Below are 26,668 nucleotides of genomic sequence, written 5' to 3'. Positions count from 1 at the left end.
AAGATTGTGCAGAAAAAAGGAGAATCTTGGAGGATGTTTCTGAAAGTAATCTCTGAAGAAAGAAATCAATGAAAGTAAAGTGGAGGAAATCGACCACCAACTGGAGATATTGTGGAGAAATATGGTAATATTGCAGAGCTGTATAAACAATTTGCACTTTGACTGCACACATAGCATACAGTAATACTTTAAAGAGGATGGGGAAGCACAGATTTATCCCGTCACAATCCAGACTGAGCGGTAGTAAAGAATACCAGAGAGAGAACAGAGCCACGTTATATTCAGTAAGGATTTGACTCACGAGAGTCTGTGTACTGCTCAGGGTTGGCCGTCTCAGAGACTTTCTGTTGGTAACATCTACACGTCTACATGTAAAGTGATTTGCTCATTGTGCATTCTTTTTATAGGAAGCAACACAATGTCTCTGGCCATACATAAACCTGAATTCTTCTAGTGAAAATGACAACTTAACATGCATATACACTAAACGATGGCACAGCAAATGTATTGTAGGCTTTCCCTAAAAAATCTGTACTACTGTTAGCTAATATTGGCAATATTATTGGTGTTGGGAACAATCCCAAATTCAGGTAAATTATATGCTGATAGTAAGGATGGTCTGCTCATTTTAGAATATGAAGGTACAGCTGAGAGCTAAAGCAGCTTAACCACAACTGCACATCTAAAAGTAAGTTACTAACATGCTTTACAGGGAAACAATCAACTGTTTACTTACAAAGAAATGAACAGTATTATTATTAGAATATTATATATTTATGGTACTTTGATTTTAATGAGGAGAGATGGAATATCACCCAAATATTACATAAAAGTTATAAATGGATTTGAATGCCATTGAGATAAATAAGTATTTGGTTGCAAAGCAAAACATGACTTAATACTTGAGAAAGGCTTAAAACATTTCTTGTGCTCGGTCACCAGGTTTGCACCCATCTCAGGAGGGATTCTGGTCCACCCCTCTTTCCAGGAACTCTTTGAATCTTTTATGTTCTTGGCTGACCCCCGGCAACTTCATCTTCTTTCCATAGGACTGAGGTCTTTAGCCACTCCATTGTTGCCTTGGTGGTATGCTTTGAGTTCCTGTCATCGTGAAGTGCAGTCCACAACCCATCTTCAGTGTTCTGGACAACACTCGTCTCCACCCACTCTGTGCTACCTGCACTACCTGTCTTCAACTCTTTAGTGTCCTGTCCATAGCTTGGGATGGATGACCCAGGGAAGTGTCCTCTATACTGTTCGGTGCAGTGACACACTGGATTGTAAATCAATCACTATGTGATTCAACTTTTAGCTTTAACTCTACAGTGAACTGTTTTTCATAAACTGTTTAAGGCAGACTTTTTTATAAATTGTCCTCCATTTTTAGAAGATCAAAATTAACGAGACAGACTAAACATAATTTTAAATATAAAAACTCTTTTTAATATGTGGATGACAAAACTTTGCAGTCAATGACTGCCTAAAGCCTCGAACCCATGGTCAGCACCAAATGTTGCTTCCTCCCTGGAGTTGCTCTGCCAGGCTTTACTGCAGTCGGCCTGAGCTGCTCCTTGTTTGTGGTTCTCTCTGCACTCAGTTTCAGCTTTGCAGCATTTGGCTGAACCTGAGCCTGGAGTTTACCTCTGTACACGTCAGACTTCATCCTTTTACTTATCAGCAGTCACATCATCAATAAACACTGGTGACCTGGTTACACTGGCAGCATGACGTGCCCATACATGCAACAATGCTGCTGCGTTACACAGATAATGTGGTCTGCTTTGAACCATGAGCCGTTTCACTCCTCCAGATTTTTCTCTTCTCATTGCTCTTCTACAAGTCGACATTTGTTTCAGTTTGTTTCATCTGTCCAAAGATTTCTTTTACAGAACGGTGCAGATGTGCACTGCAAAGTCTGATCTGACCTTCCTGGTCTTAATCACCGGTTTGTACCTTCCTAAAAATCCTCTGCTTTCCAGTCGTGAAGGTGTCTCTTGATTGTGTAGACTTTGACAGGCATACACTCCTCTGCTAAAGGGTGTTCTTGATTTGGTTAGATGTTTTGTTTTTTACTGTAATTCTGTCATCATGTCCTTTAGTTGTCTTTTGTGGTCTTTCATTCCTTCTTGGCATTGCTGAGCTGGTCACTGTTTTCATTCTTTCTAATAAGCTAAAGCTTTTGCTGTCTCTCTGACAGGTTTATTTGGGTTTTTAAAAATTCTGATATTATGTCTGCTTCATTTGTCATGAGAAACGGGAGGGCAGGCCATCAAACAGCTTGTCACTGAATTGGGGCACTGTGTATGAGCATTCTTGTTATTCTCTAACAGGTTCTGCAAAATATTTGCAAAATGAATTAAATTCAAGCTGAAAGTCTGCACTTTACTCACATGTTGATTATTTGACTTGCGGCGTGCAGCTCGGATCTCAGCTGACCCTTCTCACCCTGGACACAGTCTGTTTGACCTGCTCCCCTCAGGCAGGAGGCTCCGGTCCATTTGCACCAGAACCTCTCGCCATAAGAACAGTTTCTTCCCCTCTGCTGTTGGACACATGAACAATAACCATATGACTGTCCCCGCCACTAACACATGACCCTACGCTGTGTCACTGCATCATTCCATGTTTGGCACTGATCACCACCTGCACTCATGCACATATCTTTCCACGTAGCACTCTTAATTCTTATCCCCACTTTTATTTTTTCATGTCTATTTAAGTGTTATTTATGACACCATGTTTGCACTGAAGCACCGCAGCAATTTCCTAATGTTGTAAACCTGCTCAACATTTGGCAATAAACCCCATTCTGATTCTGATTCTGACTTAAAATCCACAGTAGATGTTTACAAAAGCAGAAGAACAAGAATAACGTCTTTGTTCCAAACTTTATTCAGACCTTCAGTATTTATCCTTGCATGTTCACCTTTCACCTCTCTCCCCGATACTCACACACATCCATTCTGTCTTGCTCGTGCTGACTGTCCTTCCTCTTCTTCCCAGAGCATACCTCCACCACTCCAGACTCTCTTCCAGCCTCTCCTTAGGCTCATTACAGATCTCAGTGTCATCTTCATATATCCTCCTCCACAGAGACGCCTGCCTGACCTCAGCCATCCTTCTCTTTCTCTCATTTTCTATATTGATCAGCTCCTCGAACTATTCACTTGTTAGCACATTTCCATCTTCATCATTAATCTAAGCTGCTTAATCTCTCTGTCTAGCCAATGATTCCTATTCTCCTTCTTTAGTGTCAGTCTAACATACCTCTCACTATAAGCCTCTGCTTTTGTCACCGTTCTCTTTGTTGTACACCTAGCTTCCCAGTACTCACGTCTACTCATCTCTTTGATTGTCACACTTTTTCTTCCCACCCAGAGCTTTTCAGCTCCTCCCTGAACTCTGTGTAATATTCGTCTTTCTTCAGCTTTCACCATTTAATCCTTTCCTCTGCTTTCATTCACTTTCACTTCTTGAATTGAAAGCCATCCTACAGACTACCAACCAAGCGAGCTCTCCCCTGATACCATCTTGTGGTCTCCTGTCTATTTTAGATTTTATCTTCTGCATAAAAATGTAGTCCACCTGTGTGCAGCCTCCTCCACTCTCATGTTATCCTGTCTCTGCCTCTTCTTAAGGTCAGTGTTCACAGCAACCATTTCCACCCATTTTGTAAAATCCACAACCATCTGTCCCTCTGTATTACTCTCCTTAACACCGTACCTATCCAACACTTCCTCATCGCCTCTGTTCACTTTATCCGATTTCTCCAGAATTCCTGTTTCATCAAACATCCAACCTGCGGGGCACGGATGCTGACATCATTCAACATCACCCTTTCAATTTCCAGCTTCAAACTCGTGATCCTTTCCGACACTCTCTTCACCTCCATAGTACCGTTCACATTTTCTTCCTTCAAGATTACCCCCACTCAGTTTCACTTCTTAACCATACTGTGCTCATTTACTGAGAGTGGCAGAACTGGAACTCCTGCATAAAATGAAAGCTAAGGGAGAACATCCAAGTCTACACAAAAGGGCCCTCCCTGTCTGTGTGAGTTCAATACCAGGACCTTCTTACTGTGTGGCAACAATAGCTGCTTAGCGTGAGGACAATGGTCATCAGTGCTGGGTGCCCATGGAGCTTTATATGTAAATGTGAGAGTAGCAATGATCCCTACAGCTAACTCAGAGCAATAAGACAAAAGATAAAGGCCTGCCGTGTGGTATCGTGGAACGTAAGTCTGCATCTCTTTCTTCTCTTCTTTCCCCCCTCACCCCCAAACCAGTGGCAGCAGATAGCTGCCCCTCCCTGAGCCTGGATCTGCCTGAGATTTCTTCCTTTTCTTCCCACCATTGCAAGAAGCCTGCTTATGAGCTCATTTGAGTGTTGTGGGATTTCTCCAGAATACTGTTGTCTTCACCTTACAGTATAAACCACCTTGACGTGTCTGTTGTTGTGATTTGGTGCTATACAAATAAACCTGAATGAAATTACACTGAATGTCTTTGGGTGCTGTGAGTGTGTTTGACTGTTTGGCAAAGCCCTCAGCCATGAATAAAAGCACAATGTGAATGTGAGACTGTGTCACTAATGAGAGCTCAACTAGTCACAGATTAATTTACCACCAGAACGTTTAATGTGCTACAGCTACAATATATTTATTGTTGAGGTGTAAGTGGTACCTTTACGGTCTGGTTGTATTTCTGTAATGTTTTGTGCGCTACAGCGTCATAAATGTCCCCTTTGTAAAACACCGTTTTCACTAATAAAAACGATGCTGATGTGTTTGTGCGAAGTAAAGAATTTACACGATAGTACTGCTTGCTGATACGTGTTACATAGCAGTTCATGTACCAGGCAGGCTATAACGTTTGCTGTTGCGTTGTTTTTTATTTGCATTTGTCAGAGTTGTCGTTGTGTAATTCGTGCGCCTCCTTAAACAAATGGCGTGGACACCGGGAGGCTTGTTCACAGCCTTTGCGTGTGATACCGATCCAGCAAAAGCATATTTGAAGCTGAGAAATGTGGTACTTCCTGAAATTTCCCATGGCTTGCGAATGTAGCAGTGGCTGCCAGTAGAAGGAGCTCTTCGGTCTTACCTAATCCAAAAGGCAAAACATACACAAACATGGCGTTATCACGAGCGGGCGAGATGCTGTCCTCTCTTCGCTGTTTGTTGTATTTATTGGTCCTCAGCGTGGCAGGAATAAACTCGTCGACTCTTCGTCTTCATCCTGAGCAGCGTTACATGCTGCCGCAAAACAGAGGATTTTTCACAATAGAAGCAAGTGAGGCTTCACTGCACGGAGATGGAGGTGGCTCCGCGGCTCGAGCGCTGCATCTGCCCGCTCGCAGTGGAATCGAAGGCGGGTCGGTCTCCAGCGTCTACCCGCAGCATCGAAGTCGCCGGAGCGCTGGTAAACCGGCGATGCCAAAGGTGTACGGCCAGGTAATATAACGCATTAACTGCGTGATACCGCTCACTTTGACGCGCACATCGAGCTTCACCTCAGCCTGACCTTACTGGTATGGGTGGCGTAAAGAAATTACGCACTGTTGTTTCCGAAGTAGCATCAATTCCTGCACCTTATGCTTGAAGCAGGCTCCTGTTGTGTGGGGGTCGGTTTACCTGATGCCTTTAAACGTCACACCGGCAGTGTAACATTACAATTCACTAAACGTTCATTCAAATGAATGTAATTGGTCAGCGGCAACCTGTCCGCGACACTTTCGACTGTCGCTGAAGAAACGAGACAAAAGTAAGACACTGCGTATGTTCAACGGAGTTCCCGAAACATCTCCTTTGTCGTGCCAGGGAACGGAAGCGTAACAAGACCAGAAAAGTGAATTAGGCAGAGGGTTTGGTGTCAGTGTAAGGGGACTGGTGCTAACGCTAGGTGCGAAACAAATGTCCGTGTCTTTACCTGCCGTCTCCGGGGGGTGGGCTGAAGTGAAATCACCAAACGTGGATCCCATACAAAGAGCCCACGGAGGCAGACAGAGCAAGAAATTCCAAATTTTAAGTGGAATTATGCGTGGAGCTCTCCACACCCCAGGTCACTGACCTCAGTTTGGCTAAATGTAAAAGCAAATGTTTTCCTGGTGATTTGCACCTTTGGGCCACTTCCACAGCTGCTGCATTGGTTTGTCCACTTATCTGTGTCCTTGCCCCCCTCGCCCATAGTATTCTTTGCTAAGGAGAAGGTGGAGCCCAGTAATGGTTAACTACAGTGCTCTTAAGTGCTATTATAGCATTGGTATTCATTACAATGCATTGTAATAAATATAATGCTATTGCACTCTTTGTTGTCTTGTGGGATTATACAGTTATTGAGCATGCACAGACGACAGCATGATGAAGGTTGTTTAATGAAGCATTACAGCTTCAGTTGTGCTAAGGGAACACAACTGACAGGAAAAAACAGCTCACTTCCACTAAAGAAAAAGGAATTCATCACCGTGGTTCTCTATTTCAAGTATGATGAACTTTGCTGGAAACCTTTTCAAGTCAACTGGCTTTTATTGTCATCTCAACCATGTACAGTGGTACAGTACAGCTTGAGATGATACAGCGTTCCTCCGAGACCGCGGCGCTACATATTACATACAACAGACGAACACAGGACTATGTAAAGTGCAATGTGCAAAAATTGCAAAAAAAACCCAAGACAAGAGCCTGCAATGGAAATGTGCTAAATACTGAGTATTGTGCAAAAAGTAACTTGGTGCCTGAAGGTGTGTGTGTGTGATCCCAGTCACTGAGTGTTCAGGAGTCTGAACACCTGCAGGTAAGAATCTGTAGACTGTCGTCCTGCAGTATGATAGTAAACAGGAAAACTTTGGGTTCAGTTCTGAAAGATGAACAACATAACATCATTGTTTAAAGAAAACTTTTTATTATATTCCATATTTTCACCAACCTGCCACATCATTCTTTGTGAGGGGCAGCCAATCAGAGCAAAGGGAGGGGAAGAGAGCTAAAACACCTTTGGTCAGACAGTGGATCAACTGAGGGGCTCTGCTAAGGCTCACTATAAGATGCATAAGGATCATTTTCCAATGAGGCATACAGATAAATGTAAAAGATCCAGAGAATCAAATGGCTGTAAATTTAGGAAACAAGTCAAGTTACTCTTTTGAAAAAGCAGCAGAAAAAAGTTGGAGTGTGAAAACAAATATTGTTTAGTGTTTAATCAAAATGTATATATTGGTTTTCAAGGAACAGATAAAAGTATCTGTGTCTGTTTAAAAACCCAACGAATGCTTTGTACGAGAGAAGAGAGGCAAATGGACGTGTCCACGAGTTGTCATCGAGCTGCTTTCTCGTGCTGACTGACACTTCTGGGGATGCCTTCAGTCAAAACACAGCTATAGCCTCCAGAGAGTCACATCGGGATCATGTTTTGTCACTGGTGAACGATAAGGCTGGAGGAGGTTGGCTGGTCGAGTGTTTGCTCCTCAGCTCGCTGTCCCCGTTGGCTTGTAGTGGTTTGCCTAAACTTGTTAAGGTCCTCGAGCAGGCATTGTAATTAGAGGTAATGACTGTCTGAGTTGGGTGCAGTGTGCATACTTGATCGTGAATCTGTTCACCTAATCAGCCTCGACTGTTGGAAGATGAGAATATCACAGGTTTGGATGACGGCATTAATGTGAAAGTCAGATGGAGCTGTGGACAATGGCAGCTTTATGTCAAACCAGAGTTCACGGCAGGAAGTTTCAATGTATTTTCTCTGTGTCCGAATGCGGGAAGCTTCCCTCATTGTGTCAGCCATGACCAAGCTAGAATGGTGAAAGCTTGAAAGCTGTGCTATCATTATTTCCCAGTCTTAGTAAGTCTTCATATCTAAGGACCTTCACTGGGCAAAATTCCTACTAAACTTCTAACACAACCCACCTGCTTCAGCGCTCACATGCTCTCTTGAAACAGTGTGTTGTCCTAGAAGTGCAACACTTCAAACAGCTGCAGTTTGTCTGATTTGCTAAAATTGATATTAAATAATTGATAAAAATGCAGAAACACCCAGGAGTTCACGATAGGACTCAAGTTATTAAAAAATAGAAAATGCTAAGATTTTATTAGGCTGCAAATGTGTTCAAGGTATTTTTTTTATTATTCATTGATCTGCAGAGTCTCACTTATTTAGTCTTTAGGTTTCTGTTTTTTCATATTTGATAACCTCGAACTAGAGTGTATTTGGTTTTAAAACCACTTAAGGGACACTTAAACTATGTAGAATTACACTTTTTTTGTCAAAGTTAAAAAAATGTTGCGTAATTCAGCACCTGAGGCGCTGCAGGTTCACACATCTGGATCTGAGCAGTGTTTTCTGTCTGTCTGTGAACAGCATTAGTCATGCCTCTGTTATTATGATCGATCATAACAGCACTACAGCGTTTTACATGGTATAAAAGTGTCGTAAAAAATATCATTATGGTAATATTATGATTTTGCCAAAATTAACTTGATCTAACTTTGAGGTTAAATCAACCAACCCTTCTTTCCACTGATGCTCTGTGGGTTGGGCTTTGGCTCAGCCACTCAAGGACTGTCACTCATTGTCCTGAAGCCATTCTATTCTTCTTCTAGCTGTTTGCTTCAGGTCAGGATTAAAAGTAAAGTTAAAGTAAATAAAACTGTACAAACTGCTGTCAGAGAGTTCCAGAGTCTGGGGGCCAATGTAGCTCTGTCTCTTATAGTTTTCAGCCTCATATGCTGCACAGCCAGCAGGACCCTGATCACATGACATCACGGGTAGGGATGCTAATCGAGAACCGGTTCTTGTAGCGACCCAGTTCTCGGTAGTTCAGTTTCTTTGAATTTTTAGTCTGTTTATCGATTTATCCGTTCCACTTGCACTTCACTATACACTACAAGTGATTTCAGTTCATGTACCAGTGAAGGAAAATAGTGGGTCAAGAGCACAGGTATGATGACGATGGTGAAGTGCAAACGCTCTGTGCAAGCGTCTGCACAGACGGCATGCTGAGGCTAAGCTAGCCAAGAATCCAGAGTGATGTTAAAGCTGACCCAGCCCTGCAGACTCACCTCCAACTTCAACAGGTACCAAACTGTTTCTACTGGTTTCTAAAGTAGAATCACCGTGGTGATGGCTTTGAAGTCTGTTTGTGCTGGTTTCATTCCTGCTTTGTGCTGTAAACTTTGCATTAATGGCTAAATACTAAATGGCGTTGTTCCCGCTGGTGCAGGGTCCGCTCTTCAGCAAAGGTTTCTCCACTTGGTTCAGTCCAAGGCGTCCTCAGGTGATGCGTTGACGGTCTTAATGTCTTCCTAAATTTTGTCCATCCACTGTTTCTTCGGTCTGCCTTGAGGCCGGCGTCTTTCTGGGTCGGTCCTCATAGTCGTTTTTGCTACAGAGTTCTCATCACTTTGAATCACGTGTCCATACCACCTCAGGCGGGACTCAAGCATCTTTTCCTTAATTGGGGCTACACCTAGTCGCTTCCGTATGTCTTTGTTCGTAACACAGTCCCATCTTGTAATTCCCAGGCTCCATCGAGAATGCACATCTCCAATGGCGTTTAGGGCCAGTTCATGTGTGGTCAATGCGGGCAACATGCAGAGTCATACAGGGCTACTGGGCAACCACCGTTTTGTAGATTTTTCCCTTAAGTCGATCTGGCACTCTTCTGTCACAAAGGACACCAGTGACTAGAGCAGGGCGATATGACCAATAATATTTATCATGATATACATTTGAAAATTTGTTTCAATTCCTTGGAATCGTTTGCCACTTTTAAAAACGATTCCCTTATCGATTCCAGTCGCCCCGAATAACGTCATCACGTTGAGTAGCGTCTTTTACCCAGTAGGAAACACGGCGCCTGAGCGGCACAAACGCTCAAAAGTTTGGTTACACTTTATGAGAAAGGATGACAACAGGGCAACGTGCAATACTTGCAAAGTAGAGATTTCATCAAAGGGAGGAAACACTACGAATATGCAAAAGCATTTGCTCAAAAAACACGCGATTGCTTTCAACGAATGTCGTGTTTTTGATCCGCTCCGGACTAGCGAAGCTCAACCCAGCAGCAGCGGTAGCGTTTCCACGTCCTCTCCCGTTAATACTGCAGGTAACTAATCAATTAGCATTGCATATTATGTTAGCGCGATTTACCTTATTACAAAACCTGCTATTACTGTGCGTTGCATTTAGATAACCATGATGAGAGAGACAGAGTCTGGCTCAGATGCTGGCAGTTCTCGCTGCAGTCTACCGGTAGCGTCTCCTTTCAGGCCAGGATAGACGAATGTCACCGAGCAGTGTCTAAGTTCGTGGTCAAAGGCTTGCACCCATTTGCCACAGCAGATGCCCCCGATTTCACTTTGGTAAGTGAATGTGTTTAATTGTAGGCAGGACATTACTGGATATTCTTGTGTAATTGCTACAGAATAATTTATGTTATACTTTGTTATTGCTACAGGAGAATATTTATTTTATTATTTTACATATACTTTTTTTTTCCTGGGGACCCTGTGACACCCCATTGAAGAGCCGTAGGCTGGATCTCTCAAGATCTCACTGTTGGGTTTGTAAGGCCATGTTACTCCTAAATTTCTATCTTGTTCAAAGAGAAGATATAAAACACAGTTCCAAGCTAATCGACTTTAGTGTTCTCCTTTTAAAAAAGAATCAATAAGAGAATCGATAAAGAATCGAATCGTTAAACAGAATCGAAAATGGAATCGGAATCGTGAAAATCTTATCAATACCCATCCCTAGCCGTGATGGTATCCATACAAAGGATAAAGAGGAGGGGTGATAGAGCTGATCCTTGGTGGACTCCGACACTAACTGGGAAGGGAGGTGATAGTCCAGCGGCGCATCAGACTGAACTGGTGACGTTGTCATAGAGGAGCTGTGTCCATTTGACATACACCTAAGGGACACCATGCGATCTTAAGAAGTGCTATATGAGGTCATGGGGTACCCTGTCGAAAGCCTTTTCAAGGTCTAGGAAGGCTGTACCGTCTTGTTCTTTTCCCTTTGCTTCTCCAGCAGGAGGCGGGCAGCGTGTAGCGTCAGTTGTTCCGCATCCCTTTACGAAACCGCATTGGTTGTGGGTGACGTTGACAATTTCCCGAAGACGTGCATTGATGACTCTTTCGAATATTTTCACCGTGTGACATAGTAGGAGAATAGGACGATAATTTAAGCATTCGGCTACATCCCCTTTGTTCTTCCATATGGGTATGGTAATACTGGTAATACTGGTTGTCCAGACCTTCGGGACTTCCCCTGTGCTGAAAGTCTTGTTAAACAATTCTGTCAGGATGGCCATTCCCGGTCGCCCGAGAAGCGACCGGGAATGGCCATCCAAAGATAAGGGACCCATCAGATGCTGAAATGGCCAAACTGGTCGGGACTGGTCCAGTGTGATTCGTGTACACTCTGGAGCTGGTTTTCCTTGCAGGTCTCTCTGCATTTATTCTTCTCTGACCAGTTTTGCTGTTGCGTCTGCTTCGGTTGGGATATCGTCTGGTCCAGTTGCTGCTCCAGTAGGAAGATATGTTTCAATAACTGTTGAAATTGGTCTGAAACTGCTAAGAAGGCTTGACCTTCAGTTTGAATTTAATTTTTCTAAGGGACCACAAGATGAACCACGAATGTTGTGGAGGGCAAAACCAATAAGCTGAACTCAATTCTGCTCAATATTAATTTGATCTCTACATAAAGTGTTACTGGTAAGAACAGATGTTACGATTAGGCAATGAAAGGTATATACTATACTAGGGTATAGTAAAATGCCAACGTTTTATCAGCATTTAATCAAAATGAAGCCTTAAAATTTCAATGACTTTTAACTTTAAGAAGCTTTATTGTTAGAGCTGTTCTTTAGTCTGTTTTGGGCTTGAACAAGTACTTTAAAGTCAGCATCACTGTCTGATGTGGAAATTCGAAGCACAGTCGTATCAACAGGAAATGCCAAATCTGCGTAGCGCTCAGAAGCAGAAGACAATGTCATGATCTTGCTTTTCACAAAACTCTTACATTTCGGCTCTCTGTTTATTACTTTGTCCAGGCTGAGCCGTCTAACAGCTGAGGGGTGGCTTCTGTCTCCCAAAGTGTACCAGACTGTGATTAAGTCCTCTGTCCTGATCAAGTGAATTATTATAATTACAACACCAACACCATGGTTAATTTTTAGCACTGACCGACACAGCACCTCCTCATGTATAATACGGTTCAAAAACTCCAATTTTATTTCTCCATTCATTTCAGTCTCTTTATCTTTACGTGGTTGAAAAGTCGAACATTCACCCATCGGTTGTAACACGTGACTGTTTGTCAGGTGTAACCAAGCATGCTGTCATAGTCCCTTTGATTCAGTGCATTTCTGCCATCTCCCTGTAATTTCAAACTCATTGTTATCACATGTGCAAGCTGGGATATGAGTAACTGGGTTTAGTCATGGACTTCACAGGTCTCGTCCAGAGCCAAAAATAAAAAGTCAAAATGATCTGCTTGGCTTTTAAACAAAGCTCCAGATTTCCTGCAACGTCCTCGATCCGTCTTATGGTTTGCCTGGAGAGGGGCAGAGTCTCAAATGCTTCTTATTTCTCAGGGGATATCAATGCAGCAGAGCTTAACAAAGATAAGGGACCCATCAGATACTGAAATGGCCAAACTGGTCGGGACTGGTCCAGTGTGATTCGTGTACACTCTGGAGCTGGTTTTCCTTGCAGGTCTCTCTGCATTTATTCTTCTCTGACCAGCTTTGCTGTTGCGTCTGCTGAGAATCATTTTTAACTTGATGCTCCCATCAACAGTCTCATTTTCAATGCACAGCAATGAGCCAAACTGTTAAAAACACATCTAATATTATCTAATATTACATAATTTTAAGGACTGACATGAGCATGCACTACAACCTGCAATCCACTTCCTGGATGGTTCTGTGCTCAGCTGGATCGTTAGTTTGAATTTCAGGCTGAGAGTAAGGGAAACATCAAACTTACAAACCTCACTGAGGTGCGGTGGGGCTCTCCCACACCCATGTCACAGGTTTTTTGTTTTTTAAACATACACTGAGACGTTGACACAGAGAGGAAATAAAACATGTTGTCATAGATTACTGTCTGGTGGTGTGCACGGCTAGTACATTAGATGATCAGTTGTTGGTGTTCACCTGAGATATTCACCAGTTAAAGTGATTATTCATATTTTCTTAATGTCTGTTGATTGTTATGTATCTGTACGGCAGGATGCAGCAGCCTCTGTCTCAGGAAGTTGTGAAAAAAACTGTGAAGTAAAACAGATGAGAACCACAGTAACCAGTGTTGGTCGGCAGTGCTTTGATGTAGAAAATCAACCTTTCTTTGTAGGCTGCAGCACAGTGCTGGTCCTCATTCAGTGCTGGAAGCTAACCTGCAAAGAAGGCTTCTGCTGCTAGCATTCACACTAGTCACACTCAGCAAACTAATCTGACCAATGAGCCGCCTGCATTTCAGTGTTAGGACTTGCTTAAAATTCTGATTAATGAACACATAAAAATTACACAGACAATTTTAAACCTCATACATTAGACTGGACGTTGGACTTGCAGTGTGTATTTTTGTTACCTAGTGCCACACAATAAGACCAGCCCAGGCATGTCTGAGAGCAGGAGCCATGTTTCAGGCTTCAGTGTAGTAAAAATTGAGCTGCTTCTACAGCCTGTGACAAAGCACCAAACATGCAAGAAAACTCTTACCACTAAAGGGGGAAGCGACAACCGCTGAGCCAAAAAACACACTGCTAAAGACAACCAAGCTAGGAAGGAGGCGATGCTAACAGCTGGTGATGTAAGGCTGAAGAGTAAACCAAACATTGCTGTAGCATTTGCTATTTACACTCTAAATCACAGGCGGAGCAAATGGTGGATGGAAATTACTGATGCAGTTATGTGGTGGTAAAAGCAGCTGGTTAAAAAGCTCGACAACGTCCCAGGTAGAAAATATTTCTCACTTTTATTATGAGGCAACATTGTGCAGGCTCCTGGGGAATTACAAGAAAAAACTACTTTAGTTATTGTAAAACAGGATTTACCAACACTTCCAGGGAAAACACTGCCTAACTTTAGCTTATGCTGTGTCGCTGCTGTTGCTGCCGGCACCTCGTGGCATCAGTGACAGTGGAAACCAAGGATGGATAATGCTGTTTGTTTTGTTAGCACAAATCAATGCTGCTATCTGCAAGCTGCAGTCACTGCAATTTCTTTCTCTAAGTCATCATAAATATAATTATCGCAAATGTCCTTGAAAGTTTTTGATTTTCATTGTGGATTTTAAGGCTACATTTTCCATCTCGAGTTGATTCAGACAGACGTTAAGCTGCTGGATCTCACACAGCACAAAAGGAATGTGCTTTGTCAAGCGATTTGTGGGTATTTTGAGCGTAGACAATTCAAAAACAACAATCGGGGACAATAACCACAGTTTTGATCTTTGAGACTTTGCTCTACACGACTGTTCTGTTTAAGAAGTTGGACAGATGTGCACAGAGAGACCAATAAATATGTCACACAACCGAACTGACGGGGCGCTCACTTTCTCACTTTAGACATCCCGTACATTTCAATGCCCCCACACCGCCCATGTCTTCAAACTGCACTAGTGTGTGACAAAAACGTGCATGGTGCATGTGAGCTGCCCGATCAGCTGGAGTTGGTGTTGCGTTTACAGCAGCATCGATCTCTCCACCCTGAAAGCAGTAGACGCGGTCCTCTGAGCAACAGCGCGCCTCTTTACGCTCTGCTCTGATGCTTGTGTGCTGATTCTGGTGCTCAAACCCTCTTTAAAATTCACCACACTGTCTCACTGTGAGCTGTCTGCACGCAGCCCACTGTGTGTGCATCTGCTCCGGTATGAAAACGACTTCATTGGTTTTTATCTGGTCGAGTTTGTAAAGCTGCTGTAAGACGTATCAAGCAGAGCCTTCTCGGTGTGGGCCAACTTGGGCCCATGTCTCAGTAGATCTTTGTAGCATTCATCATTTTCTATCGAGTGGCGGCATACCACACAGTAACAAGGATGTTCAACATTATCATTTGCCTGCCTTTCATTTGCTTTCATGCATTATTTTGGTGTGGAAGTTCTGGAACACCTTGCTTTGTGAGTCTGCAAAGAACTCGGAGGTCTGCAGTCACACTGGGAGGAGAACAGGGGCTCAGTTGTGTCTCGTCCCTGTTGCACTAAACCACCGGCCGGCCTGAGCATGGACACTGGACAGTCAGCTCGAGGTGAGAGTGCAGCGAGACTTCTCTGCCGGCCAGTCCTGCAGAGATGATGTCATTGTTTCAGTCGGGCTTCGTCGACTCTCTTGGCCACGCTGCCACCCCCTAACGCACACACACAGCTGAGCTGAGGAGTGGGGAGGGTGGAGAATGGGCTGAATGCCCGTGCATATCGTTGGTGCAATCCACTCCTTGGTACTACCAGACACTGAGCCGACCGCCTCCATCCTTCCAAAGAAATATGAAAGCACTAGAAGGGTGGGAAGCAAATGTGAGCGTTTAATAGAAATCTTTCATGTTTTTCCTTTCATGGTGGCGAGATACTTGGAGCAGTTAACACTTTGTTTTTGTGTGTGTGATTTCTTAATCCAAATTTTGACTGAAAAAATGAGGTATGTACAAGCACCACAAGAATATCAGTGCCATGCAGACTGCTTTCTGTCATAAAGCCCACTCGCGAGGCCCTGCGGTATTATAATTATATACTTCAGCATCCACTTTATGACAATAACTAACAGAGCGGCGGTCTCGTCCAGCTCCACCATGTTGAAGTGCAGCACTCGACCTGAGTATAGTGGCACAGGATGCTCTCCACTTGTTGTAGCTTCCGGTTAGTGCAGCTCTCGGTCCAGAGCTGCTGTCTCTATCCACGGTTCAAGACTGTGGAGCTGCACTCTGTCTAACAGTGGACGGGAGTCTTCTCCATCAGAGTCTTGATCGTCTGTCCAGGAGAAGCTCAGAATGTTCAGCTGCTGCTGAGCGTTTATGAGGAACAATGTTGATGATATCTTTTGTAGGATGGAAAAAAAAAAGCTGAAGTGAGTAACTGAACCTGATCTCCGTGTGAACTGCTTGTGTCTGATGGTGCTGTTCTGAGTACATTCCAGCTCCTGGAGCTTTTGTCAGGAATGTTGAAGATGGATTTCTTGGTGTAGGGTTGCAGAGTTATGTTCATGTATGAACATGGGTAAAACTGCACAGCGGCGTTCAAACAGGCAAAGGGATCAAGTTGAGCTGTGTCCTGTAGTCAGATGTTGGGTGGTAGAGCGCAGTCTATGCACGTGTCTGCATTTACCCAGGGAGCAGTCTTTACACTGGGTTACCTCTTTGTCTGGATCTTGTTTGATTTGAATGTTAATGTTTCACTCGGTGCTAATCCTGCTCTGCTGCTGTGTGTGTGTCCTGCTCCCAGTGACTCATGCATAAGCCTGGTTTGCTGTATTTCACCTCAGCCTGTATGAGGCTGACACGTCTCATACAAAGCACCAAACACTGCAACAGCATGTGCCACATGAACCATTTCTCCACCTGGATGATGTGATAAATAGACTGGTTTTTATATATAGTACACAATAGGGCAGGGCAATATGGACAAAACTATTTATCCCAATATATATTTGAAAATTTGCGATATAACTGACGCGAGACAAAAACAAAATACTTTATAACTCCACAACTTTATTAGTGCAAAAACCCATCAATTCTTTTTCACTTAAACAAGCAGCTGTTTTTTATGTACATTAAAGCTTTATAAAAATGTAACAGTGCAAATGCAAATTCATTGCTGACAGTTTAACCAAAAGGGATTTCCAACGGAAATGGGCTGACATATCCTGAGCATAACCATGTATAATATCCACTGAAGTTAAAAAGAGGTGCTTTGCAACATTAAACTGCAGTGTGCAGTACGTATTTTTCGGACCATAAGGTGCACGGGATTATAAGGCACATTAAGCGAAACAAAGCAGTCAGATAAATCAAACTTTATTAAACTCATTCTTCTTGCTTCCTCCACTTCTGTACCATTGATTCATTAATGTTGAATTCTCTGGCAGCTGCTCTATTCCCATGTTGTTGCAGTATATTAATGACTAACCTCGTATTGTGGATGGATTATCTCAGTTGTTCTCCTGATTGAAGTTTGGTCCGTTTACAGCATCCTGCCATGCGATTGCATTTGTCCCTAACTATCAGGAACTTTAACGTTAACTTTTATAAGTGGAAAAGTGTTAGTGTTCGTCCTCCAGATTCACTGTTTATGTTATGCTAACATAGCTGTGTCGCTAGCGATCACGTAGCACATCATTATATACCAGCTAGCCCAACTTCAGTAACCCTACAAACGTCACTGCTGTTTAGTTTCCTGTCTTCATTTATGTTGGAAGTGATAGCAGAGCTGTACGTTTGATTTTTTTCAGAAATCTCTCAGTCAGAACATGCTATATCATGCTTAGGTAACTAGCAAAACTAGCGAGCTAACTTGCAGTAACTTCCTGCTAACTTCTAACTCCGTGAAATGTAATAAATTCTGTTTTCATGGATGCCTGGATGTTAAAATTAATTGTTACACCTGGTAAAGCAGCAAAGCTGATGATTTTATTAAAGATGAAAGAATTTAGACAGATTTTAACTCTCAGTGATGCTGCAGTGTTCGTTTGACTTTGGGACTTGAAGCAGACGGAGTTTTGGACCCAGATTACTCCCAGATTTACGAGCATCTTAGTCCGACAAATAATAATAATGATAATAAAAATATTGGATTGCATTTATATAGCGCTTTTCGGGACCCCTCAAAGCGCTTTACAATACCACTATTCATTCACTCTCAAATTCACACACTGGTGAAGGCAGCTACAGTTGTAGCCACAGCTGCCCTGGGGCGCACTGACATACAATACAGCAATAACAACGGCCGCTTGCATGTTCTACAAAAAAAATGTGCTTTGTTGTGTATCTGACGGACAAACACCAAACCAGTTCCACATCACTGAAGTTGCAGCGTTTTTACAAACCAGTTCTGGTTCATTTCTTTCACTCAACGATCCGCCTTTCTTATTCTCTGTTGCCGCCATGCTTTTTGGCCATGTGCGTATGAAAACAAAGGCACTGCACATGCGCGTTTTACTCATATTCTGTTGCGATATTTTATTTTCTTATTGTTGCCTAACATTGTATTGGTATTACAATGAATGATATGATATGGCCCAGCCCTACCGTGGAGCAATGACAGGAGGAGACTGGCCTAAAGGACAAAGTACATTTTTCCATCTTGCTGGCTGTGTGTGTTGTGTATGATGAAATGGCAGCAGGAGTGTGCTATGAAAGTCGGTGTGATGCTCGGGGCAATGTTCTGCTGCGTTCATGTGAACGTTCGACATGTAACCGGGAGTCGTAGTAAGTGTACTCCCTGATGGCCTCATTCAGCGGCGTGATGTGTGGCACACTGAACCAGGCCTCCTAATTCCCAGATTTCAGTGTGTTTAAGCACATTGAAAAACAGCTGCTGACACAAGTTTCAGTAACAGTGGCACATTTTTCTGTCTGCTGCCAGTACAGGTGTGTCAGGATACAGTGCTGCTTGTTTCCCTGCACTAACGACAGCACTCTGAAGCAGGCGGTCTGTTGAACCACTGTTTATGTATATATGTGTGGATAATGTAAAGAATGAATTTCAGCAGCAGCTGCAGTAAATCCAGGTTGTTCAGAGTATTGTGGAATATGAGGAAAACAAAGTTGGAGCCTTATGGGTGTCTGTGAGTGTTGTCACTTGAGTTGGATGATTTTGGGGCCTTATTTTAAAAAGTGACTGAGCTCAACAGACCTCTGGAGCGTGCTCATCATCTCTGCTAACCCACCCAAATCCTTGACATAACTGTGTGCAGGCAAATTGAATTGTTGGTAATGTAGGCATGAGTAAGAAGTGGTTCTGGAATAAATGAAGATGCATCTGGTTCTGCTTATTAAACACAGCTCTGGTAATAGTAGCGCAGTCTGATTCAAACGCTGGTTTGCGGTGTGAGTAAAGCGTTGCAGTGCTGATGTTAACCTGGTGCTTCATGCTGCAGGGTGAGTGACGGAGCCGCTCCGGTCTGTTAGCTCTCAGGGTTTCACCTTGGAGCGCTGGAGCTTGATGAGCAGCGAGAGCTCCTTCCCTTCTGCACGTTACGATGATTTGGTTTGCTGGTTTTACTGGATCCTGTTTCACAGAATGTGGAGGGTTAAATATGGAAAGCATCACGCATTGTCTGCGAAACACTGAGACGAGGAGCGCTGCAGTACAGTTCCCCTGATGGCTGCTTGCGACGCCCTCTCCTCTTCATCCCACAAAAAGTGGCCACATAACTGTCAGAAAGATTGATGGACGTGAGCATTTAAGGAGCTCCACGCTTCAGGACTGCCGGCCGTGTTGCAATGAGGAAGAAAAAGCAGGACAGGCAGTGAGTCGTGACATTTCACTGACCTTAGGGCGGCTTCATCAGTGTCCTAAATAACAACACAAAGATGGGATGTCTCTCTTCTGCTGTTACTAAGCTACAGCTTGCCCCCTTGTCAAAACTCTGAAGCAGTGCTGACGGTGTTTTTGTTTCCTGGACAGATACGAACTGGAACTGAGCAGGAGACTTACCATCAGCTGTTTCTGCACAATGTTCTGTAGGACAACAACATGACACAGACTATTCCTATGAAATATTACTGCTTTCTTTAAAAGGACAAAATCCTACAATTAAAAAAAATGTTAAAACTTAAGTCCACGGTAACCATGGTAACAGCAAGTGCTATTGAGTATGACAAACATCCAGTGAAGCTGTGGCGGTGGGTGGGGTAAAAGGTGGGTACTGAATAGGGCTGGGCCATATTATACCGTTCACGGTAATACCGGTATAATGTTAGGCAACGATAGGAAAATGAAATATCGCGATAGAATGGGAGTAAAACGCGCATGCGCAGTGCCTTTGTTTTCATACGCACATGGCCGATTGTTGAGTGAAACAGATGAACCAGAATTGGTTTGTAAAAATGGTGCAACTTCAGTGATGTGGAACTGGTTTGGTGTTTGTCCGTCAGATACACAACAAAGCACATTTTTTTGCAGAACATGCAAGTGGCCGTTGTTATTGTCATATTTGTCGGACTAAGATGCTCTTAAATCTGGGAGTAATCTGGGTCCTAAACTCCGTATACTTCAGGTCAAACAACACTGCAGCATCACTGAGAGTTAAAAACTGTCTAAATTCTTTCATCTTTAATAAAACGATCAGCATTGCTGCTTTACCAGGTGTAACTATAAAATTTAACTTCCAGGCATCCATGAAAACAAAAGTTATTACATTTAACGGAGTTAGAAGTTAGCAGGAAGCTAGCGGAAGTTAGCTCGCTAGTTTTGCTAGTTACCTAAGCATGATATAGCATGTTCTGACTGAGAGATTTCTGAAAAAAATCAAACGTACAGCTCTGCTATCACTTCCAACATAAATGAAGACAGGAAACTAAACAGCAGTGACGTTTGTAGGGTTACTGAAGTTGGGCTAGCTGGTATATAATGATGTGCTACGTGATCGCTAGCGACACAGCTATGTTAGCATAACATAAACAGTGAAGCTGGAGGACGAACACTAACACTTTTCCACTTATAAAAGTTAACGTGAAGGTTCCTCATGGTTAGAGACAAATGCAATCGCATGGCAGGATGCTGTAAACGGACCAAACTTCAGTCAGGAGAACAACTGAGATAATCCATCCACAATACGAGGTTAGTCATTAATATACTGCAACAACATGGGAATAGAGCAGCTGCAGAGAATTCAACATTAATGAATCAATGGTACAGAAGTGGAGGAAGCAAGAAGAATGAGTTTAATAAAGTTTGATTTATCTGACTGCTTTGTTTCGCTTAATGTGCCTTATAATCCCGTGCACCTTATGGTCCGAAAAATGCGTACTGCACACTGCAGTTTGCAAAGCACCTCTTTTTAACTTCAGTGGATATTATACATGGTTATGCTCAGGATATGTCAGCCCATTTCTACTGGAAATGCCTTTTGGTTAAACTTTCAGCAAGGAATTTGCATTTGCACTGTTACATTTTTATAAAGCTTTAATGTACATAAAAACCAGCTTCTTGTTTAAGTGAAAATAAATGGAAGGTTGTCTTTTTGCGCTAGTAATGTTGTGGAGTTGTATTTTGTCTCGCATCAATTATATCGTCGGTTATATCGTTATCGCAAATTTTCAAATATATATCGTGATAAATTTTTTTGGCCATATCGCCCTGCTCTAGTACTGAATATAAATCCTCTTCATTAGTGTTGCAGAAAGCTGGGGGAGTAAATCTGTGCGCCCCCACAGTCAGCAGAGCTACAGAGTGACCTGCAACAGTTATGACGACTCTTACCGCTAACCCCGAAAACTGACATGGGTCAGATTAAAAGCCAGGCTTTTATTTTGTGTAACCGTGGGAAACGGAGCTGCCCAATTAGCAATGTTCTTGTTGTGTAAAAAGTGCTTAAGTGTCAGCACTGAAGCCATAAGAGTTTTTAAAGCTTGCATGAAGTTCTCTCGAGACTGCAGCCCGCTCACCTGTAATCAGCCGGCTGGCAGCTCCACAACATTTTTGTAGCCTGGTGTAAATTGTTGGACTTCCTGTCGCAGAGTCAGATCAACGGGGATCTCCACCGTCTCAGCTGGAGGTAAACAATGCGGCTGTACATGCGGTGAAATGGCAGTGGGGGGCTCTGCGGAGGGATCGGCGTGTCTTAAAAAGCACTATAAAACATTTTACTGTGAGTTTCTGGGAACCCTCAAATATGCCTGTTGAAACCCTGATCTATCAGCAACAGGAAGCATGCGTGACGGGTCGTGTTACGGTCAGCTGAGCCTGAACCACAAAGCCTGAGCTCTGCAGGGGTTCACCACCACTTCATGGAGCTTGGAACAAATATGCTGTGTTGCTGGGAGTTAGGGCTGCCACAATTAGTCGACTCGTCACGATTACGTCGACTATCAAAATCGTCGACGACTGATTTAATAGTCGACGCATCGTTTGAAGCTTTGTAAGATCACAAAGGACGCAGGAATGAGTAGCAGGATTTAAGAGTGTAATAACGGACTGAAACAGAAGATGGCAGCACTGCATGTACAAGGATGCCAGCTGCCGTTAAACCCCGAAGAAGAAGAAGAAGAAGCTCTGTCCCAGAATTCATAGCGCGGCCCAGTTCAGTTTCCAACAATGGTGGCAGCTAGTTAGTTTTAATATTACTCTTATTATTCTTTCTGGGTCACAAAATAAACGTTTAACATATTTTCTTTTCTTTTTTTTTTTTCTTTTTTTTTTTTCGTTTAACATATTTTCAGGGCGAGGCTCACTAGAGCCGTGAGAACACCGGACTCCCGGCAAATCGTTTTCAAACCCACCGCCGTCTTTCGCTACTCAGGTTAAACATACATAAGTCACTTAGATAACTTAAAAATGTTGTTGTTTGGCTTTTTGTAGTATTTTATTTGTTGCTGAGTAAATCGGTTTGGCTGAGATTAAAGTTATAGTTTTTACACAGCTGAATAAACGTCAAGCAGACAGCTGATTATCAGAAGTGTGAGATGCTCCAGAATTTACTCCGATGTCCTGTTATATTTTAGATAGCAAGGAGTTTATTAAACTTCACCGAAACAATCTGCAAATTTCATTAAAATTCAATAAACTATCATCTTGTCTTTACTTTTAGTTAGCACATACCTTAAACACTTCAAGCTGTAAGCTAATGATAGTTATATAGGAGCAGATGCTGCTGGTGCAATAAGCTGTACGTCCAATGGATGATGATCTGACTAGTCGACTATCAAAATATTAGGGGTGCAACGATACTCGTATCGATATTGAACCGTTCGATACAGTGCTTTCGGTTCGGTACGCATATGTATCGAACAATACAAAATTTTAAATTTATTTTATCAACTTTCCTTCTGACGATGCTGTCTGTGTTGAGCGCTCAGTGGATCTGCACTCGACAGTGCAGCCTAGGCGGAGTAGTCGAACTCAGATTCACTGAGCGCAGGGCAAGCTAGCGAGACAGAACTTAGGCTCGTTGCAACATGGCAAATTGACCCTCCCCCACCCTCATTCAGATCTGGCGTTTGGAATTATTTTGGTTTTCATGTGACGTATGACCCTGAAGGTAAGCGCGTCATGGACTAAAGTAAAACAGTATGTTGGATGTGCCACGCAATGCTCAATTACATGGGTGGGAGCTAGTGTGTTAGCGCAGTTAGCTCGTTAACGTGTTGGCTGTCTAGCCCCATGCACGGGGCGATCAGGGGTAGCTCGTTAACGCAGATTTGCCGTGTTGTGGCGTTAACGTCATTTCAACGAGATTAACCTGAAAGCACTAGTGGGAACACAACGAATATGACTGCACATTTACTCCAACAGCATCCTCGTGCAAAGACAAGTGGAAGCAGACAAAAACAACAAGCATGCATGCTACAAACTTTACCCGAGTCATTTAGACAGCCGTTAGCACAGGATTCTCCTTATGGGGACCTGATATGTTTAATATGCTGCTGAGAATATAGCCCAGAAGAAGCGGATAGTAGAGCTTTTATTTTGGAAAGAGACATTTCTCTGTAATAAACTCTCTTTTCCAAAGATGAGGGATTCCTCCATCAGATACAGGGCTCGCAAAATTTTTCCAGTCGGGCTACCAAAATCTATCTCTTCCCTGCCTGTCGGGCTATCGCAGGAAGGAAAAATATATGTCAATGCTTTTGCATTCTTTCGGAAATGTAGCTGGGTAATTATGTCATTGGCATCGGTGAGCCACTGTCAATATGTGACATATTGAAGTCGCGTTTGAATTTGCGCTTGTTTTTTGCTTTCACTTTGCAATCGCGCGAACTGTGTATAGAGAGCGACAGCACTGATCTGTGAGTGATGATAATTTGTGCACCAATTCCTCTGACATCGTCTTATTAATCGTTAGCTTACTATGCAAACATGACAAGTGAAATCTCCCGCAGCTTAAACATGTGAGAGGTTGATCGTGCAGAGAATCGCTGAGCTTATGTGAGTCCGTGTGTAAAAGCAGCAGGATTTATATTTCAGTTCTGCTGAGCCAAATAAGACAGGTCAGGGTGAAGAAGTGACAGCCAAAGAAAAGCTTACCACAAAATGCAAAAGTTATGACAAATCAGACTATAAGGCAAAAAGAAAGTGCAGCTTTATGGTTTCATGGACAAAAGAATTTCTGTGGCTGCAATATGACGAGCTAAATAACCAGGGCTGCACATAAGTGGTCCGCAGGTGCGTATTCGCTGTCAAAATAAAAAACGCGCACAAGATAAGAAGTTGCAACGCGTGTTTGCGTACAAAAGATTTTCTGGAGGAGGACAGACATTTGTTTAGAACTCTTAAAGATGTCGAAGAAGCTCCTTTAAGCAATTACTGTGAGGTTCCTCCACCTCCAAAGAAATGTCAGGAGTCCGAACCACAAAAGAAGCACGTATTCTCGGAAAAGTAGTTGCAGGAGGTGAGCTGGCTTCAAACAAATGATGAACGCACAGAGATGTGGTGCAGAATGTGCCGTGAAAATTTAATAAATGACAAATTAAAAAGGCATGAACATTTTTTTTTGTATCGAAAAAATATCGAACCGTGACACCAAAGTATCGAACTGAACCGAACCGTGAATTTTGTGTATCGTTGCACCCCTACAAAATAATCGTTTGTGGTGTATACGGTACACATGTTGTTGTCGTTGTGGTGCGTGCGACATGTGCAGTGGAGCTGCACAGCAGTAATCACCCATGGCGGGACCACCCGTACTGCTGAAGGTCTTCCTGCAATTTGCTGCAACCTGACAGACAATATTTATCTCTGGACTCATCGCTGCTCTCTGGATTCATGTGTCCGTCCCGAGAGCCCCTTCACCCCCTCACAGGGACCAGCGATGCCAAAAATACAGAGATTTATCGCTGCAACACCTCGGCTCCAGACACGGCCCAGACTTTTACCTGAGGGAGGCACGCTGAAGAAGACGGAGAGGAGGAGGAGATGACTAAAGCGGGTCTCAGTGAAGTTGACTGTGCCGCAGCGCCTCATAGTTGTCCCTTTGTTGGACCTTACATCAGGAAAAGGTTACATTTGTGTCTTGCTGGCGACAGACAGTCTAGCTCTCCAGGACATCTGTTCTGCTGTTTTCTGGTTAAATTATGCTAAAGAACAAATCTATCCTCGTACATCCTGCCTTTCGAGGCCGCCCCCTTAACTGCACAGCGAGCCTTGTTGCTGCAGCACTCTATAGATTTTTTAGACCGCTGTAGGTGGAGATATTAGCATCGCTGCGTTTGGCAGAATGCCGTCCAACACTGGCACAAACGTGCGAATATTAACAGCACGTGAGGCGTGGCAGTGCGGGCTGCACTGCCAGCAGTCGCTCTTTACTGCTGAAAAGTCTCAGGCTGAATATCTCATTAGGCCCGAGTCCTTTGTGCAGTCATAATTTTACCTTTTTGGCATCGTCGTCCTCACCGTTGTTACGGCGGTGGCAGCAGACTGGGTGGAGGGTTGTGTCTGATCACAGCTGACAGCGATACTTGTTGTTTGCTCCTCACTGAGAACTGCTAGAAAAATGCAGGGAAAGGCCTTTGAAGCAAAAAGGAGCCCTTCAGGCAGCCGGGCCCTTCTTAACATCATCAATAAAAGATGAGAAGAGGAAAGCAGAGAGAGCCAGCGACAAAGAAAGAGATGAAATCGCCTGTTTTTTTTATCATTGATCCAGGCGCCACGTGAGGTGCACCGAAGGAGATGGAGTTTGTGTTAAAGCAAGTTATTGGTCGGTCCTGTGCAGACGCACTGCTGGAGCACGATCAGCCAGATGTTTACGGAGTAAAAGAAAAGCGTGCTTTGCTCTGTGCTGCAGCTCCGTCCTCTGTGCCACGCTGCCGCAACGTCTTCCAAGAAACTGTTCAGACGCGCCGTCTCGCTGGGTGTCCTTTCAGCACCACGAACAGGCCCTCTGCACTTGATTTTAAACGTGCTTCCACATACACCATCCTGCTGTCCACAGATTGTGATGGATGGTTGTGCTCAAGCCCAAAGCGCCTTACTTTGAGATCCACGGACAGAGAGGATGAAAAATCACGAGTAGCTTCACTGTCCTGACACTGACTCGCAGAGCAGAACTTCAGGCGTGTCCTGAAGGTTGTGACGTGCACCTCTGGACTGACTGTCCTTAGGACGGTGGTCCTGCACCTGTGTGACCACAGACAAAAACTTTGTCCCTTCTTCAAACACGGTGGCAGCAGACACGACGACAGACCGTCGTCCTGCTACGAGGTTATTAAAAGAAACAATTGCAAAAACCTCCCAAAACACCCAGTGGAAGCTAGATTGGTTAAACTGGTGGAATCTGAATCTGCTTTGTGGTTGCGTGTTGCTCCGGGGCGGGGCTCCCCCCCTGTTGCTTCTCTTGTGTCCTTTTCATCTGCAGCTGCAGTTTGCTCTGCTGTCAGTTGAACAGCAGAACAGCTGGTGTGCTGATGATGACTGCTAGAGATGCAGATCAATGTCAGGAGTGGCCAAAATACATTTTTGGAAACTGACTCTTTGTTAAATACAAATAAATACATATAAACAAACGGAGACTATCAGCCCGGTGAC

At 43.5% G+C, this 26,668-nt stretch overlaps 1 protein-coding gene across 2 annotated transcripts in view; it reads left to right on the top strand.

Annotated features, from left to right (window-relative positions):
- Positions 1-5,086: 5,086 nt before the first annotated feature.
- sorl1 (sortilin-related receptor, L(DLR class) A repeats containing) overlaps positions 5,087-26,668 on the top strand; it is an 88,923-nt gene continuing 67,341 nt past the window's right edge. For both annotated transcript variants that reach the window (XM_026193590.2, XM_026193589.2), the window contains exon 1: positions 5,087-5,452. In XM_026193590.2, the coding sequence (XP_026049375.1) occupies positions 5,132-5,452 (321 nt within the window). In that variant the 5' untranslated portion in view covers positions 5,087-5,131. The remainder of the gene's footprint in view (positions 5,453-26,668) is intronic.

Source organism: Astatotilapia calliptera, chromosome 14 (assembly GCF_964374335.1).
Source record: "Astatotilapia calliptera chromosome 14, fAstCal68.1, whole genome shotgun sequence".
NCBI lineage: Eukaryota > Metazoa > Chordata > Actinopteri > Cichliformes > Cichlidae > Astatotilapia > Astatotilapia calliptera.
The sequence above is the reverse complement of the archived record's forward strand: the minus strand, read 5'-3'. Positions and strand labels throughout refer to the sequence as shown.